We start from the raw sequence: 13856 nt of genomic DNA, 5'->3' as shown, positions 1-13856 counted from the left end.
TCAGCACAGCCCCGGAGAAAAGAGTTCGTAGTTCATGTTCAGAAGGCTGTAGTTTGTCTTCCTTCTGACTCCAGACTTTTGGATTCTTTAGCTGTTTTACTAGATTTAAACATTTTGAACAAACTCAGTTCAGTGGGAGCAAATCCCAGGTGTCCTTAGGTTGCATCTTCTAGACCTCCTGCTTCCAACCCAACTGGGTTCGGTTCTGCAGCTCAGTAGCAAAAGACAAGATGGAACATGAGCTTTCCAAGGAAACCCAAAAATGTTCTGCCATTAATAGATGATAACCATGAGTAGTTGTCTGTGGTAGAACACATCCCAGTCCGGTCCGGTCCAGTAAACCTGGTTGGATCTGATTCTCCAGTTAGAAGGATGGCAACCAGACAGTTGATCAGAGTCTCTGCATCGCACTGAGCCTGCATTAATATGTAGGGTCACAGGAACGAGGGGAGACCAGCCCAACACTGGGCTAGGGTTCCCCAGGTCCAGAAATCACCAGACATTAAAGGGAAAGATCAGCAAGCACCCAGCTGGTTGTTCTCTGTTCCCACAGAGCCTGGTGTCACTCCCACATCCAAACAGGAAACATTTAAATCCCTACAGAGACTTTGTAATATTCCTCAGTGGATTTCCTCCTGGTTCTCCAACAGACCAGCATGGATGACATTTTAACTGGTGACCTCGACCTCCTTTCAGGACTTGGTGTTATTTCAGATGCTCCGCTGTTTCTGGGCCAGTCGACTGGTAGAGCTGGACTGGCCCAGAACTTGGAGGTCAGAACATGGATGTGGGAATGACATGCTACACACTGTAACTGTGTCAGACACGGAGCAACCGGGTTGGATTCTAACATCTGAGTCGGTGGAAAACCTCCCAAACCTTCCAGGATTACCGACTTCAGCAGGCCATACTGGTACTTCCTGTTTGCGTGGTTCTGACGTGAAATTGGTCCGTCACAGACACCCAGAAACACTAAACTCCCATCAGGCCGGGTTACAACATGCATGTTTTGGTCCGTTGGAGGAAAACCGGCAGGAGATTTAAACTGTGGAAGCTGAGCTGAGCGGTGGGATGGAAGTCCAGTCCAACTTAATGTTGAAGTGGATTTTCTGATTGTTGTGCTCAGCGTCCGGGCTAATTACTGTTAGCAATACAGCGATGCATTTTAGACCCTTTAACGTGTTTAACAGCGGTTGCACAGGGCAGGGCTGCTTTCATGGCAGCCATGTTGGATTCTGAAGGAACGTTTGTCTTTCTAAGCTGGAAGTCTGCAGACACATTCTTCTTCTGTTTATCTGTTTATGGTCTCCTGAAGTTGATATAGTTAAATAATTATTGTTATAATGATGTTTTTACATGTAAGTGTGTTTTAACAGGCGTTACAAAGAAGACCGCTAAATAAAATGTCTTCATATTTCCGTCAGGGTGTGTCAGTTACCGCCATCTAGTGGTGGACTGTGAAACTGCAACAGCATCTCTGTTCTCCGTCATCTTTTCCCTTTGGATCAGTTTTTTTTTTCTGTCTTCTAGTCCTGCATTCATTAGATAATGTAGGCCTCATCCATAAAATGCCCTCGCTAGAAAGGATATAAACACTTCGATGTGCTTTAAAGAAATCTGAGCATGAGTGGTCCTGCTGTCGGCCCTTTGAGGCAGGTTGTGGTTTTGGTTTTAGAGAAGACGGAGCAACATGATAATAAAAACACCAGCTGAGCTCAAATGAAGGGAACAACCTGAATAAATCAACACGCTGATAAAACTTTCACAGATATTTGCATTTTTATTGTTTCCAGCTGTTTTCATCTACATTATTTAACTCTTTGACTGTGATTTTATTTTTAAAAATGCTGCTATGCACATAAATAATGCACATTTAAGATGTGAGGGTTGAAATGCATGAACACTTTGCTTCACACTGACCCGTGGTTCTTTGTTTCAAAGTGTTTAAAACACATGCAGTGCAGATCCGTGCAGCACGGTCCTGGTTTGGACTGCATCGCTTCAGAGACTCGCCTGTTTTCTCCAGGTTGTTGTTGATCACACGTCTCACTGTCGCTGCGTCGCCGTTAGAAACCGAGTGACAGACGCGGTGATGAAGCGGCTCTGTGATGGATGGTGGTGCTCAGGTGTCACGTCTCGGCAGGAAAATGGATGTCTGGATGAGAATCCTTCACAAACAGCTCAGCGGCTGCGTTTAGAACGGCCTGCGCTGATTTGGTTCTCTGCAGATTAATGTTCTCCTCAGCTCGGTGTGCTGCTGGGGGATTCAGACGCTTCTCCATTACAAACAACCTTTGGGCCTGTTTGCTTTAGATTAATGCTGCCTGTTTAAAACTGAGAGCTAATTGCCCACAGAGGAATGAACAAGGTTTGCTCCAATTACTCATTTTACCTTCAGGCACTTTTCACTAGCAGCCTGTCTCAAAGATGGAGCTTCCCCCCTTTGCTGTGGCTGAATCTCTAAAGAAAACACGGATTTATAGGCAGAAGAAAGGAGCTCAGGCTAACGAGTAAACACATTGAGGAACGCCTCTGCTCTTTAACTTTAACAGGGCTGGACAGCCTCACTTTGCAAATCTGACTGAACCTCAAGATTTCTGCAATAAAGTTTTTAACGACCTTCAGAGTCAATCAGCTGAAAATGTTTTCACTAAAGACAAATAAAGAAAAGCTTAAAAGGAAACTGAAGAAATGGAGTCATGAAACACACCAGACAGGCAAATAGAAAAGTTAATGTTTTATTATGAAATGAGTAACTTTATGAATAATTGTGATAATTTCACATCCTGAAGCTTTAAAGGCCTGAAAACGTGTTTCTCCTGATGAGAAACGGAAGAAAAGTTCCTGATCCAGACCTCAGCTCTTCAAGCATTTTCATCTCCAGACGTAGAAAAGAACCACAGAAGAGTCTCAGAGGACAGCAGATAGAAAAGTAAATGTTTTATTATGAAATGAGTAACTTTGCTGAGTAAAGTGCATGAAAACATGAAGATGAGCAGAACTTCTGCTCTCAGAGTTTTACAGCAGCAGCTTTTCTAGCCGCCAAACAAACCAGGAGGAAGAGTTTCTGTAAAATCCTAAAGGATCCGGTGAAGTTGTGGATCGGTCCCTCAGCGACTCGTCCAGCGGCTCTTTGAAAACATCCTTTACATCAAAGTGATTCTGGCTGCACAAACGGACTCGGTTCTGATCCGGATTCAGTGCAGGCGTCTCTCTCTGCCAAACTCTCTCTGTAGTTTCTGGGTCCAGCTCCCGCTGGGATCCAGGCAGAACCGCTTCCCTTTCTGAGTGCTGACTCTGCAGGAGAACAACATGCAGACGGTTCAGAACAGCGGACCAGCGCACAGAACCCAAAGCTTCTGGGTCTGAACACAACAAGACAGAACCAGCAGCAGCTGGACTGAGATGAAGCTGCAGGTGTGAGTCCAGCAGCAGCCAGAGACAAAGTCCAGCTTCTGGAGCGGCGGCCCGCTTTCAGCACCAGACTGCAAAAAGACAACTAAAAATAAGTCAAATTTTCTTGAAATTAATGTATTTGCCCTTGATTTGAGCAGGTAAATAAGATTATTTGCCAATGGAATGAGTATTTTTACCCCCTAAAATAAGATAATTAGAAATACTGCACTTAAAATAAGGTGATGGAGATGAATTGTTCCTATTTTAAGTGCAAAAATCTTATTCCATTGGCAAATTGTCCTATTTATCTGCTCAGATCAAGGAAAAATACTTTAATTTCAAGAAAAAAATTCTTATTTTTAGGTCTATTTTTGCAGTGCAGACACCAATACTGGACCAGATCAGGGAACCCGGTTCTAACAGGTTCTGGAGTCGGGGTGAACTCACATGACGGAGCGGAGTTTGCAGTGGCTGGGAGACATCTGCAGGTCCTTCACCTTCCCTACAGGAACCGTCACGTTGCTGTGCTGAGAACAGCAGGAACCCAGGGACATCATCAGCTGCTGACTGACTGGACCTGAGGAGATGAGCAGAACTTGAGAGACCGACCCGGCTCAGAGCCACACGGCCACCAGGCGGCACCAGCAGAGGTCCTCACCTGCAGAGCTGGGAGACAGCAGGCAGAGGAAGGTCAGGAGGCAGAGAGTCAGCAGGATCTTCATGGTTCCTGATGGAGGTTCTGGAAGTGTGTGCAGGACCGGTCCGACCCGCTGCCTTTATATCCAGCTGACATGTGGGCTGCCAGCGGTTCCTGAACAGTGGTGTTCTCAGAAAGCAGCAGGTTCCTTCCTCCTCTGCTCCTGCTTCTTCTTTCTCTCTCACTCAGGGAGTTTTCTGCTCTCCAGAGAAAAGACCAACTTTCTGCTAACAGCCTTCCTCAGAACCAGCAGAACCAGCAGAACCAGCAGAACCTCCGTCCTGCTCACAGCTTTTTCTTCAGGCTCCCATTCGTCCCTAGCTCAGCCAGCACTGTTCTCCCAGCGCTCCTTTCTGGTTCTAAAAACACCAGTCAGTAGAAAACTAGCAGCTCATCACGTTCAGCCACTAAGATTAACGCTGAAAAACAACAGAACAGGTAAATCCTTTGACTACGCCCACGTTAGGATTATTTCCTCACTAACTAGTGACTTATTCAGGATGTTTTAAAAGAAACATGATTAGATGTCAGTCTAATATCATGCTGCAAACTATTCCAGCAGCTGGGTGTGTAGAAGCAGTTTTCAGGGCATCAGTTCCTGGTGGAGGCAGAGTTAATGTCAGATTAGAGGCTCGTCAGAGTTAATGTCAGATTAGAGGCTCGTCTCGTCTTCCAGTCGTGTCTGCAGCAGCGAGGCTGTAGTTTAGGAACAGGCCCATGCAGAAAAACAGCCAGCCTCAGTTTGACCTTCATCCATCACCGTAAAAGGGACTAAAAGTTGGTCCAGGTCTTTTCTTGCAGCACTCAACCACAAAACAGGACAATAATCCAGAACACACAAAACAACAAACAAGTTTTCTTTTTCCTGTTGACATAAAATGAGCAATTTCTGATCAATGAAATATTTCTAATCATTTTAGTCGCCACGTTATTAAAGGCTGCTGTCCATGACAGGCTTTCATCCAAATTCACCCCAAAAGCATTTAAATAAGTTGGTTGATTTGAAATTACTTATTTCACATTTGAGCTCAGAGATTCCTTCATCTTATTGATAGTTATAGTATTTCTGATTCTGAGTTATACATCCAGATTTCTCATCCGCCACTTTACATTTAGTTATTATTTCTTCTACAATGGGTTCAAAGTATGAAATGCTACATAAATGTTTTTTTCTTCAATAACTAACCAAGACATGTAACTTTCTCTTGAAGTGGATCATCAGTAACCGAGTCAGTGAGGAAACACGACAGACTTCTAAAGATTCATTTTTAAACTGGACACAGAAGAAAATCCCTAATCAACGTCTTTACTCACCGCATGTACATTAGAAATAAATACAGCGGCATCACTTCATTTAAAGTGTCTGTCTGAAGCCATAAAACCCTGAAATTGACCTTTTTGGGTCCAGACAATCTGTGAAGTCCTTAAAGCTGCAGCGGAGAGTCCTGAGAAAACCGTGAACTTGTCCTGAAAATGTGACCCAGCACACCTTCCAGTCCCTCGCCTTGTTGACTTTCAGAATAAATCCCTTTTCCTGTCACCAACGTTTCCACCACACTTTTTCCTTCCACTGAACTTTCTGTAACCTGTGCAGCTCTCTACGAGAGGCTGACCCTCCTGGTGAGGTAGCGAACGCCTCAGCAACCACAGAACATATAAAATCCTTATTAATTAGGCCACTCGTGTGGTTGTTTAATTTAATAAGAGGCAATTCCATATCATCAGATTTAATGAATAAAAGGGTTTAAATATGTCTCTCTGTAAAGAACTTTTACTTTGATAGAGACCTTATGCCGTTTCAGGTGCTTTTATTTTGTCAGTTCCTGCATGCTGGTAATTCTTTAGTTTGATGGTGAATGAAACAAATAACGGATTATGCTGCTAAATTATGTTTCAAGTGAATAAAACACATAAAAGATTTAGAACCAGTTGAAAAGGAGGAATGAGTTAAATATTTGCTTATGAAGGAGTTCTTTTGCACATTTCTATGAACACATGTTTAAGTAATTCTGGAACTTTAGAAATGATGTTGTTTTTATCTATTTTCAAAGTTTATGTTGGTTAACGAGCAACAAGGTTAAAATAAACTGCAAATAAAAACTCTGCAAATTTAATCAATGTGACACATTAGGATGAAACTGTAGAAATAAATTTAATTTTCCAGAAAACTGATTTATTGAAAAGGAAACCCAACTCTGGACTTTTAAAATCTGTCTGCAATGAAGTGCAGAGGAGAGGAAACAGAGAAATAAATGATTCTGAGAAAGCAGCAGGTTCCTTCCTCCTCTGCTCCAGAGAAAAGACCAACTTTCTGCTAACAGCCTTCCTCAGAACCAGCAGAACCAGCAGAACCAGCAGAACCTCCGTCCTGCTCACAGCTGCAGGAGTCCGTCTCACATTCATGCTCATCAGGTAGTCTTGATCTTCTGCTTCCTGCCTCCTCCTGCAGCTTCTCCTCCTGTCTCCAGATCTCAGGACCATCCGTCCACCAGAGCTCCTGGCTGAAGCTTCATGGTGAGAGCTGCAGGGATTACTGGGTCGACTCTGCTGCCGTGCAGCTGATGCTCCGCTGGACTCATGAGACCAGAGGAAGCCAAACTAACATCTTCTAAATGCATGAAGGTGGTGGAGCGACTCTGGAGGCAAGAACTGTGGCTTCCTGAGCAGCTCTGGAGATCTTTGCAGGGATCTTCTACAGGAACGTGTTCTTTAACGCAGGAACGTGGCAGTAAGGATCCTGAATCAGAATGAAACGATCCATCAGGATCAAACTGCTGACGATCCTCCTTCCACCAGCAGCTGCAGCACAGCGGTCCCACCTGAAGCCGACAGCGAGGAGAAAAAGCAGCCGCAGGGAATCCTGAGCACAGATTTCCCCTCGGATACCCAGAATGAAAACGTTCCCAGAACATCTGTGGAGGACAACGAGGAAGTGAAAGTGGAAAAGGAAAGTGCTGACACACATTTGACCTCCTTCCACCGAACACAGAAATCCCCAGAAAATCCTCTTTTACCACACGGTCAGCGGCAGAAATAAGAAGCTTCTACATGCACAATCATTTAACATCAAGATCATTCCATCAGATGATAAAGTTCTCCTTCACCTCCACCTACATCTGCAGCACAGCAGGAAAAGCAGTGAGAGAGGAGATGGTCTCTGAGCTCCTGCAGGCAGAACGTGGTGTTCCCTCATCAGAACCCCTCTGGACTCTCAGCCCTGCTGCTGCTGCTGCGAACACGCCGTTCTGCCTCTGCTCTGGATCTCACAGCAATCCTCACGCTGTTAAATCACCAGACGAATGATGGAAATCAGGTTCTGCGGCGTTCTGCTGCACATGGAGACCAGAACATGCTGGGCTCCAGCAGGAGAGAAGCACACAAACCTCCAAATTGCACATTTTGATTTAATGTAAATTTAGTGCATTAGAAAAGTGAAAAAAATCCTGTTCCTTAATAAAATCCAGTTAAAATAAACTGCTCAAAAAACTATAACTTAAACAACACATCGTAACTCCAAGTCAGTCACATGTGTGTGAAATCAAACTGTCACTGACTGAATCAGCTTCACCTGCTGTTGTGTAAATGGACAACAGGTGGAAACTAGAGGCAGTGAGCCAGACCCCCCCCCCCCCCCATAAAGGAGGTTCTGCAGGTGGAGACCACAGACCACGTCTCAGTTCTTCTGCTTTCTGCCTGATGTTTTGGTCTCTTCTGAACGCTGGTGGTGCTTCTCTCTCTGGTGGCAGCAGGAGGCGGAGTCTAACCCACACAGGTGGCTCAGGTAGTGCAGCTCATCCAGGATGGAGCACCAATGTGGCCAGAAGGTTTGCTGAGTCTGTCAGCGTAGAGTCCAGAGCATGGAGGCGCTACCAGGAGGCCAGGACATCAGGAGACGTGGAGGAGGCCGTAGGAGAACAACCACCCTGCAGCAGGACCCACTGAGCACATCTGGGACATCACGTCTCCATCCACCAACGCCACGTTGCTCCACAGACGGTTCAGGAGGTGGTGGAGGTGTAAGTCCAGGTCTGGGAGGAGATCCTCAGGAGATCATCCTCCACCTCCATCATCAGGGGCTGCCCAGGTGTTGTAGGGAGGTCCTACAGGCAGGTGGAGGTCCTACAGGCAGGTGGAGGCCCCACGCTGCTGAGCCTCATTCTGACTGGTTTAAGGACTTTACATCAAAGCTGGATCCTGTAGAGAGTTTCTCTACTTTAACTTTCAGTGTGGCTCCAGATCCAGACCTCCATGGGTTAATAAATGTGATTTCATTGATAATTTTGTGGGATTTTGTTGTCAGGATGTTCAGCTATGTAAGGAACAAAGTATTTAATAAAAATATTTCATTCATTCAGATCTAGGATGTGTTATTTCAGTGCTCCCTTTAATTTTATCAGGTTTCTTCACTATGACGCTGTACTACAGGCGCTGCAGTGACACCGTTCTGCCGGCAGGTGTCACTGTTTCTCCTGCTGCTTTTGATCAGCTTGGGTAAAAACGGCACAGCCTCGGTGTTCCACACATTTAGACATAATATAAGAGTAGACCGTGTCACTCATAAAAACTGAGCTATAAAATACATTATATAATATATAATGTATTATATGGCTCAGTGCTCATAAAGAGTAAACCCCGCATCGACCACTCTCGCCTATAGGCGCTGACGAGATTTAGGGGCGCCATCTTGGGGAGGTCGACAATTCCGCTCAGTGTAATGTGTTAACCAGGTGCAGAATAAATTTTAGTCAACTACACTCGCTGATTATTGAACTAATTTTCACGTTGTTTTATTCTGAAAACTTTAAATCTATAGCTATTATAACAAATGGTTCAGTGCATTTAAATGTTCTTAGTGTGGTTAAAAGTAATTTATTGATGTATGCTGCAAAACACAGCCACACACACACACACACACACACACATATATATATATATATATATATATATATATATTCACCAATGACTATAGCTCTGATGCCCTCACGGAGTAGATGCAATTTTGGAGAGACTAAGTCACAAAAACTTGGACGTGTAGACCTGTATCTCTCTATCTAATATTAGAAAAATCACGTTCTAATATAAACAATGTCTTTTAATCTTACTTGTGAAAAGTTATCCCTTGAGCCCTGACGTCAATAGTCCGTCGATTTAAACAAAAATACGCTGTACAGTGCTGAGGTATCATTGGTGTATTTAGCTTGAATCAGCAGGTTAGGGTAGCAGGTCGACCGCCCCAAGATGGCGGCCGTAATTCCTGCGCCTCTGGGTCTACTTTTATATAATATCTATGGTTCCACACGGCTCCTGTCTCCATCACCCCCCCCCCCCCCCCCATTCCTCCTCCTCTTCATTCTCGCTGCGCACCGCCCGGTCTCTGACCCGCCGGTACCATCAGAATCAGAACCTGGTTCTGTCAGCTCAACATTGGTCAGAACTATTGACTTTAGTCAGAAGTTCTGACATTTAGTCCTAGTTAGTGGATTTTTACCTCCCACATGATGAAGGAAGACATTTTAAGGTCTGCTGAGAGTTGATCCTGTTATTGTTGTTGGACATTTAAATTAAAGGAGAATAAAAAAAAAAAAAAACACAGTCGACTTCTTTTATCATCTTTTTATTGGTTAGGTCATCCAGCTACCTCACCTTCAGATAATTAAATTAAAACTCTGATTAAAATAAAACATCGTCTTCAAAGAACAAAAGCATCAAACATTCACACTCATTCATACACGTCGACTAGAAAAGGAAAATCAAACCGGTTCCTTCTAAAAACGCTCAAACAACATCAAACCCATAACGATTGAAAAGGTGAAACACTGAATGGGAATCTGTAGAAAGTTGGAGAGCAAACGCCGACAGGACCTCTCCCTCGCAGGGGCCCACCGGACCGGACCGGACTGAACCGGGTCGGGTCAGAGACGGGCTCCAGCGAGGTCCCTAAGAGCCGAAGGTGTTCTCTCCGCTGTACGCCACGTATAAAAAGCCGTCCTCGTCCTTCTCCTTGTCGTACAGCTGCCCCATCGTGATGCTGAAACAGCGAACGGACCCAGTTAATGAGAACCAGTCTGCAGAACCGGTCCGATGTAACAGCAGACAACCAGGCTGGCATCAGCCTTTAAACACGTGGTTCCGTTACAAGAACAAACGTTAATGGATGTTAGGTGACAGACTAACACAGAGAAGACTAATTATTATCATTAATAATAAGAATCTGAAAAGTGTGGCGTGCTCTTTACCGCTAAATAAAACCCAGTTTAGCCTTTAGCAAACTGAGCTTTTAGCTGTGTGTAATTTAACCAGCGGCTGGTTCTGGCCACAGAGGTTCTTCAGAGAACAATGGAGAACAATCGGCATCGTGGACACTAAGGAACCCAGCAGATGGGTCAGGTAGAAAGTTCTGGTCCAGTTTAAAGGGGACATTTCATGCTTTCTAATGTCCTCCTTTTCACGTTGAAATCCTCCAGTTGTGGTCGATATAAAGCGGAGAAACGACGCTTTGGTCTGAATTCCTCGTTAATTTACCACCATGTTCCTGAGAGCAGCTCGTTTTGATTCCGTCTCTTTAAATCTAAAGGAGGCCCTTCAGACAGGCCCCTTTTTCAGTTTAATTTATCACATCTATTTAAACATGTACAAACAACAAATCAATCTGTTTCATCGCTGTGCAGATCAGGTGCTAAAAGAGCCGCTGCGTCTCAACTCACAGCAGAAATGATTGCGTTCTGACTACGATATATTTCAACCAAAATAGCAATTTTATTCTGACTTTTCTCTGCATTAACCACAAGCAACAAAAATTGCCTCTAGATAGAGATGTATGTAAACAAGGACTATTTAAAACCAGAACTTTTAATGTTTTTATTAATCATAATATTATTCAAGAGAATAGCTTTTAATTGAGTTGGACATCAATCCTTGTTGAACATAAAGTGCAACCACCAAACAAGTCTATGTATTAAACTGATTGACCAGAACTTAATGCTGTGGTGAGATTCCTGAAAGTTTCTGGTAAAACAGTATAAATATATAAACTCTAATAAAATTAGATTATCTCACTGCTGCAGCTGTCTTCCCTTCCATGTGGATGTAAACCCACTTTAAACACATTACTGACACCTAAACGACGTCTGACTCACTAATTGTTACGTAGCCAATAATTGCAGACCTCTGCGATCTGGAAATTGTGTTTTTTTAAAATTGCGATTATATTGCAAATGTGATTAATTATGCAGCCCTAGCCTGGAGTACGCGCTAGCAACAATAAACCTAGTAAGTTAACTCAATGTAAAAGTTTATTTTATGTTAGAAGCAGTGTAGTCCAGCTACTCTGTCCTCCCACAGAGACGATAGAGAGACGTGGAGGTGGAGGAGGGATGTTAATACCTGGGAAGAATATTTAATGTGGTTTATGGTCCAAAAAAATACAGAAATTGTTCACAAAACATAACAGAATAGGTTGAAAATCTGATCCAAACCAAAATCTAAAGATCTCTGCAGCTCCTGGAGAGACTAGATTAAACCTTTCGGCTCTCCTACAGATTCCAAGGACACACGATGGAGTTTAGGGCTGAAAAGGTGAATTCTGCACGATGTGTTCGCTTCACAGCAGGTTCAGGTTCTACAGAACCTCCAAAAGTTCTGATCATCATCTGGACCTGGAGAGAGGATGGAGCACCTGCAGACCTACCAGGACATGGACGTCCACCTGGACTGACAGGCTGGACCAGGAGAGCATTGATCAGAGAAGCAGGAGGACCATGGTGGCTCTGGAGGAGCTGCAGAGACCCACAGCTCAGGTGGAGGACGTCTCTTTGTCTCTGACTCCACGGGTCAGAGGCCTCATTTTTTTTAAACTGGGTCCAGGTCCGAAGGAAAACCCGTTCAGGACGCCTGGACCCAGTCCGGACCGAGCCAGGACCAAATCTGGACGGGTCTGACCCAGCAGGACTCCTCGGGCCGAGGATCCCGGGTCGGCATGAAGAGTTCTGCTGGGAACAGGAAGCTCACCTGGACTGCGGCACCGTCTTGTCCACGAACAGGAAGATGGCCTTCTCAGAGGGCAGCTGGATGCGCTTCCTGATGATCCACATGAACTGGGCCACCGTGATGTCGGACGGAACCAGGTACTTCCTCTTATCGATGTCCACGATCTGCGAGCCGGACACCTTCTCCACGATCACCTGCCAGACACACAGGGACCGGGTCAGAGGACCAGAACCCTCCAGAACAGCTCCAGAACCGCTCCGACGCCTCGCTGCGCTCACTCACCGGGACCCGGTCCGGGTACTTGCTGCGGATCTTGGTGGACTCTAAGCACCGATGTTCTGCAGAACCAAAACACACGGATCAGGGATTTAAAGTGAGGACGGAACACACGGATCTCAACATTTTAAAGGATTTCTCGGTTCTGCTCAGGCACAGCTGAGCCTGAGCAGAACCGAGGCAGAACTCTGACAGTGGATCTGCTGTGGATTAGTGAACCCGATCCCCTGAGGATTGGACCGCGGTTCTGCGTCCATCAGGCTATCGATCCTGCTTCTCTGCCTTCAGCTTTGTTCTGAATCCCCCTGAAATCTCTGGCTGCTGGTAGAAAACTGGGTTCTCCAGGAGGCCCGGAGAACCACCGGTTCTGATCAGCTTGGAGATGACAGCAGGTTCTGGCCTGGTGTCAGAGAGCAGAACCGGGTTTCTGAGCATCACCAGAGCAGCAGGATGCTTCCGGTTTCAGCTGAAGGATAAAGGGAGCCGGAGGCCCGGATCAGAACCGGACCGGAACCAGGCTCCTCCCCGGCTCCGGGTGAGGTCCAGCTGGGTCAGCAGCTCCGGGGTTCTCCCGTCTTCCCGGCAGCAGGAGTTCAGGTTGGAGTTTCGACACCAACAGCCATCTTTAAACCCCGCAGCTTCCTCTGACCAGGCCAGAACCAGAACCAGAACCCAGCCGCTGCTTAGGAACCCAATCCCAGCCCGGATCTTCTCCACAGAACCAGGGAACCGGACCGCGCTGAAACATGTCCTCTGGGGGGACATGTCCTCCGCCTTTAGCGGCTCTTACCCAGGGAGTGATCCTCTTTGAACATCCACTTCATGGTGGCCGTTTCCGGGCTGGTTCCGCTCGACGCTACGGGTTTCAGAGGAGACTCCCGGTTCCGGTTCCTCCGCGGCTCTGACGGTGAACGTTCCTCTGGGTCAGAACTTCTTCAGGCGCGGCAGCAGCCGGTAAATCCTCCACCAAACCAGAACAGCAGCAGCAACAACAACAACAAACTCCTCCGTCTCCTTCTTCACAGCCAGCCAGATTAGCCCCGCCCACAGTGACGTCAGCGCGGGCTGTACCACTCCGCGGCTCATGGAGGGTCGGAAGAAATAGACCCGGAAACGGTGCTGGTTTGTGTTCGTCAGTATTTCAGGTTACAACCAGGAAAACTGGAAATATTGTTTAATAACTGCTGGTGTTTAATTAACAGCCTTTAAACCGCAGAACCTTCTGCTTTAGGCGACAAAACACCGACATGTCCGCGCGACTAGGCTGTGACTACACCCGCTGAAAGGGGTAATAGTTCCACCCGTTATCATCGCGGCCATATTGGAAAGGTAAACCACACTGGGGTTCCTTACAGGAAAAGGCTTTCAGTGCAGAGTGCAAACCTTTATACTCTTTATAAATAAATTTAAAGACTTAATTTACATGGATACACCCTCCATCCATTTTCTATGCCTGCTTATCCTGACAGGGTAAATGGGTGGGAGGCAGGGTCCACCCTGG

General features: G+C 45.7%; 2 protein-coding genes across 2 annotated transcripts; both read right to left on the bottom strand.

The window, feature by feature from the left end:
• Window positions 1–2718: 2718 nt before the first annotated feature.
• LOC105919415 (C-C motif chemokine 13-like) lies at window positions 2719–4724 on the bottom strand. The gene is made up of 3 exons (XM_012854724.3): window positions 4055–4724; window positions 3844–3973; window positions 2719–3297 (listed from the first exon to the last, which is right to left on the bottom strand). The coding sequence occupies exons 1-3, from the start codon at window positions 4116–4118 to the stop codon at window positions 3198–3200; spliced, it is 294 nt and encodes a 97-aa protein (XP_012710178.2). The 5' UTR covers window positions 4119–4724; the 3' UTR covers window positions 2719–3197.
• A 5189-nt stretch (window positions 4725–9913) lies between these two features.
• On the bottom strand, window positions 9914–13422 carry LOC105924954 (gamma-aminobutyric acid receptor-associated protein-like 2). The gene is made up of 4 exons (XM_012860722.3): window positions 13146–13422; window positions 12362–12417; window positions 12101–12273; window positions 9914–10121 (listed from the first exon to the last, which is right to left on the bottom strand). The coding sequence occupies exons 1-4, from the start codon at window positions 13177–13179 to the stop codon at window positions 10031–10033; spliced, it is 354 nt and encodes a 117-aa protein (XP_012716176.1). The 5' UTR covers window positions 13180–13422; the 3' UTR covers window positions 9914–10030.
• Window positions 13423–13856: the final 434 nt, after the last annotated feature.

Source organism: Fundulus heteroclitus, chromosome 4 (assembly GCF_011125445.2).
Source record: "Fundulus heteroclitus isolate FHET01 chromosome 4, MU-UCD_Fhet_4.1, whole genome shotgun sequence".
NCBI lineage: Eukaryota > Metazoa > Chordata > Actinopteri > Cyprinodontiformes > Fundulidae > Fundulus > Fundulus heteroclitus.
This window is presented reverse-complemented; position numbering and strand designations above follow the sequence as displayed.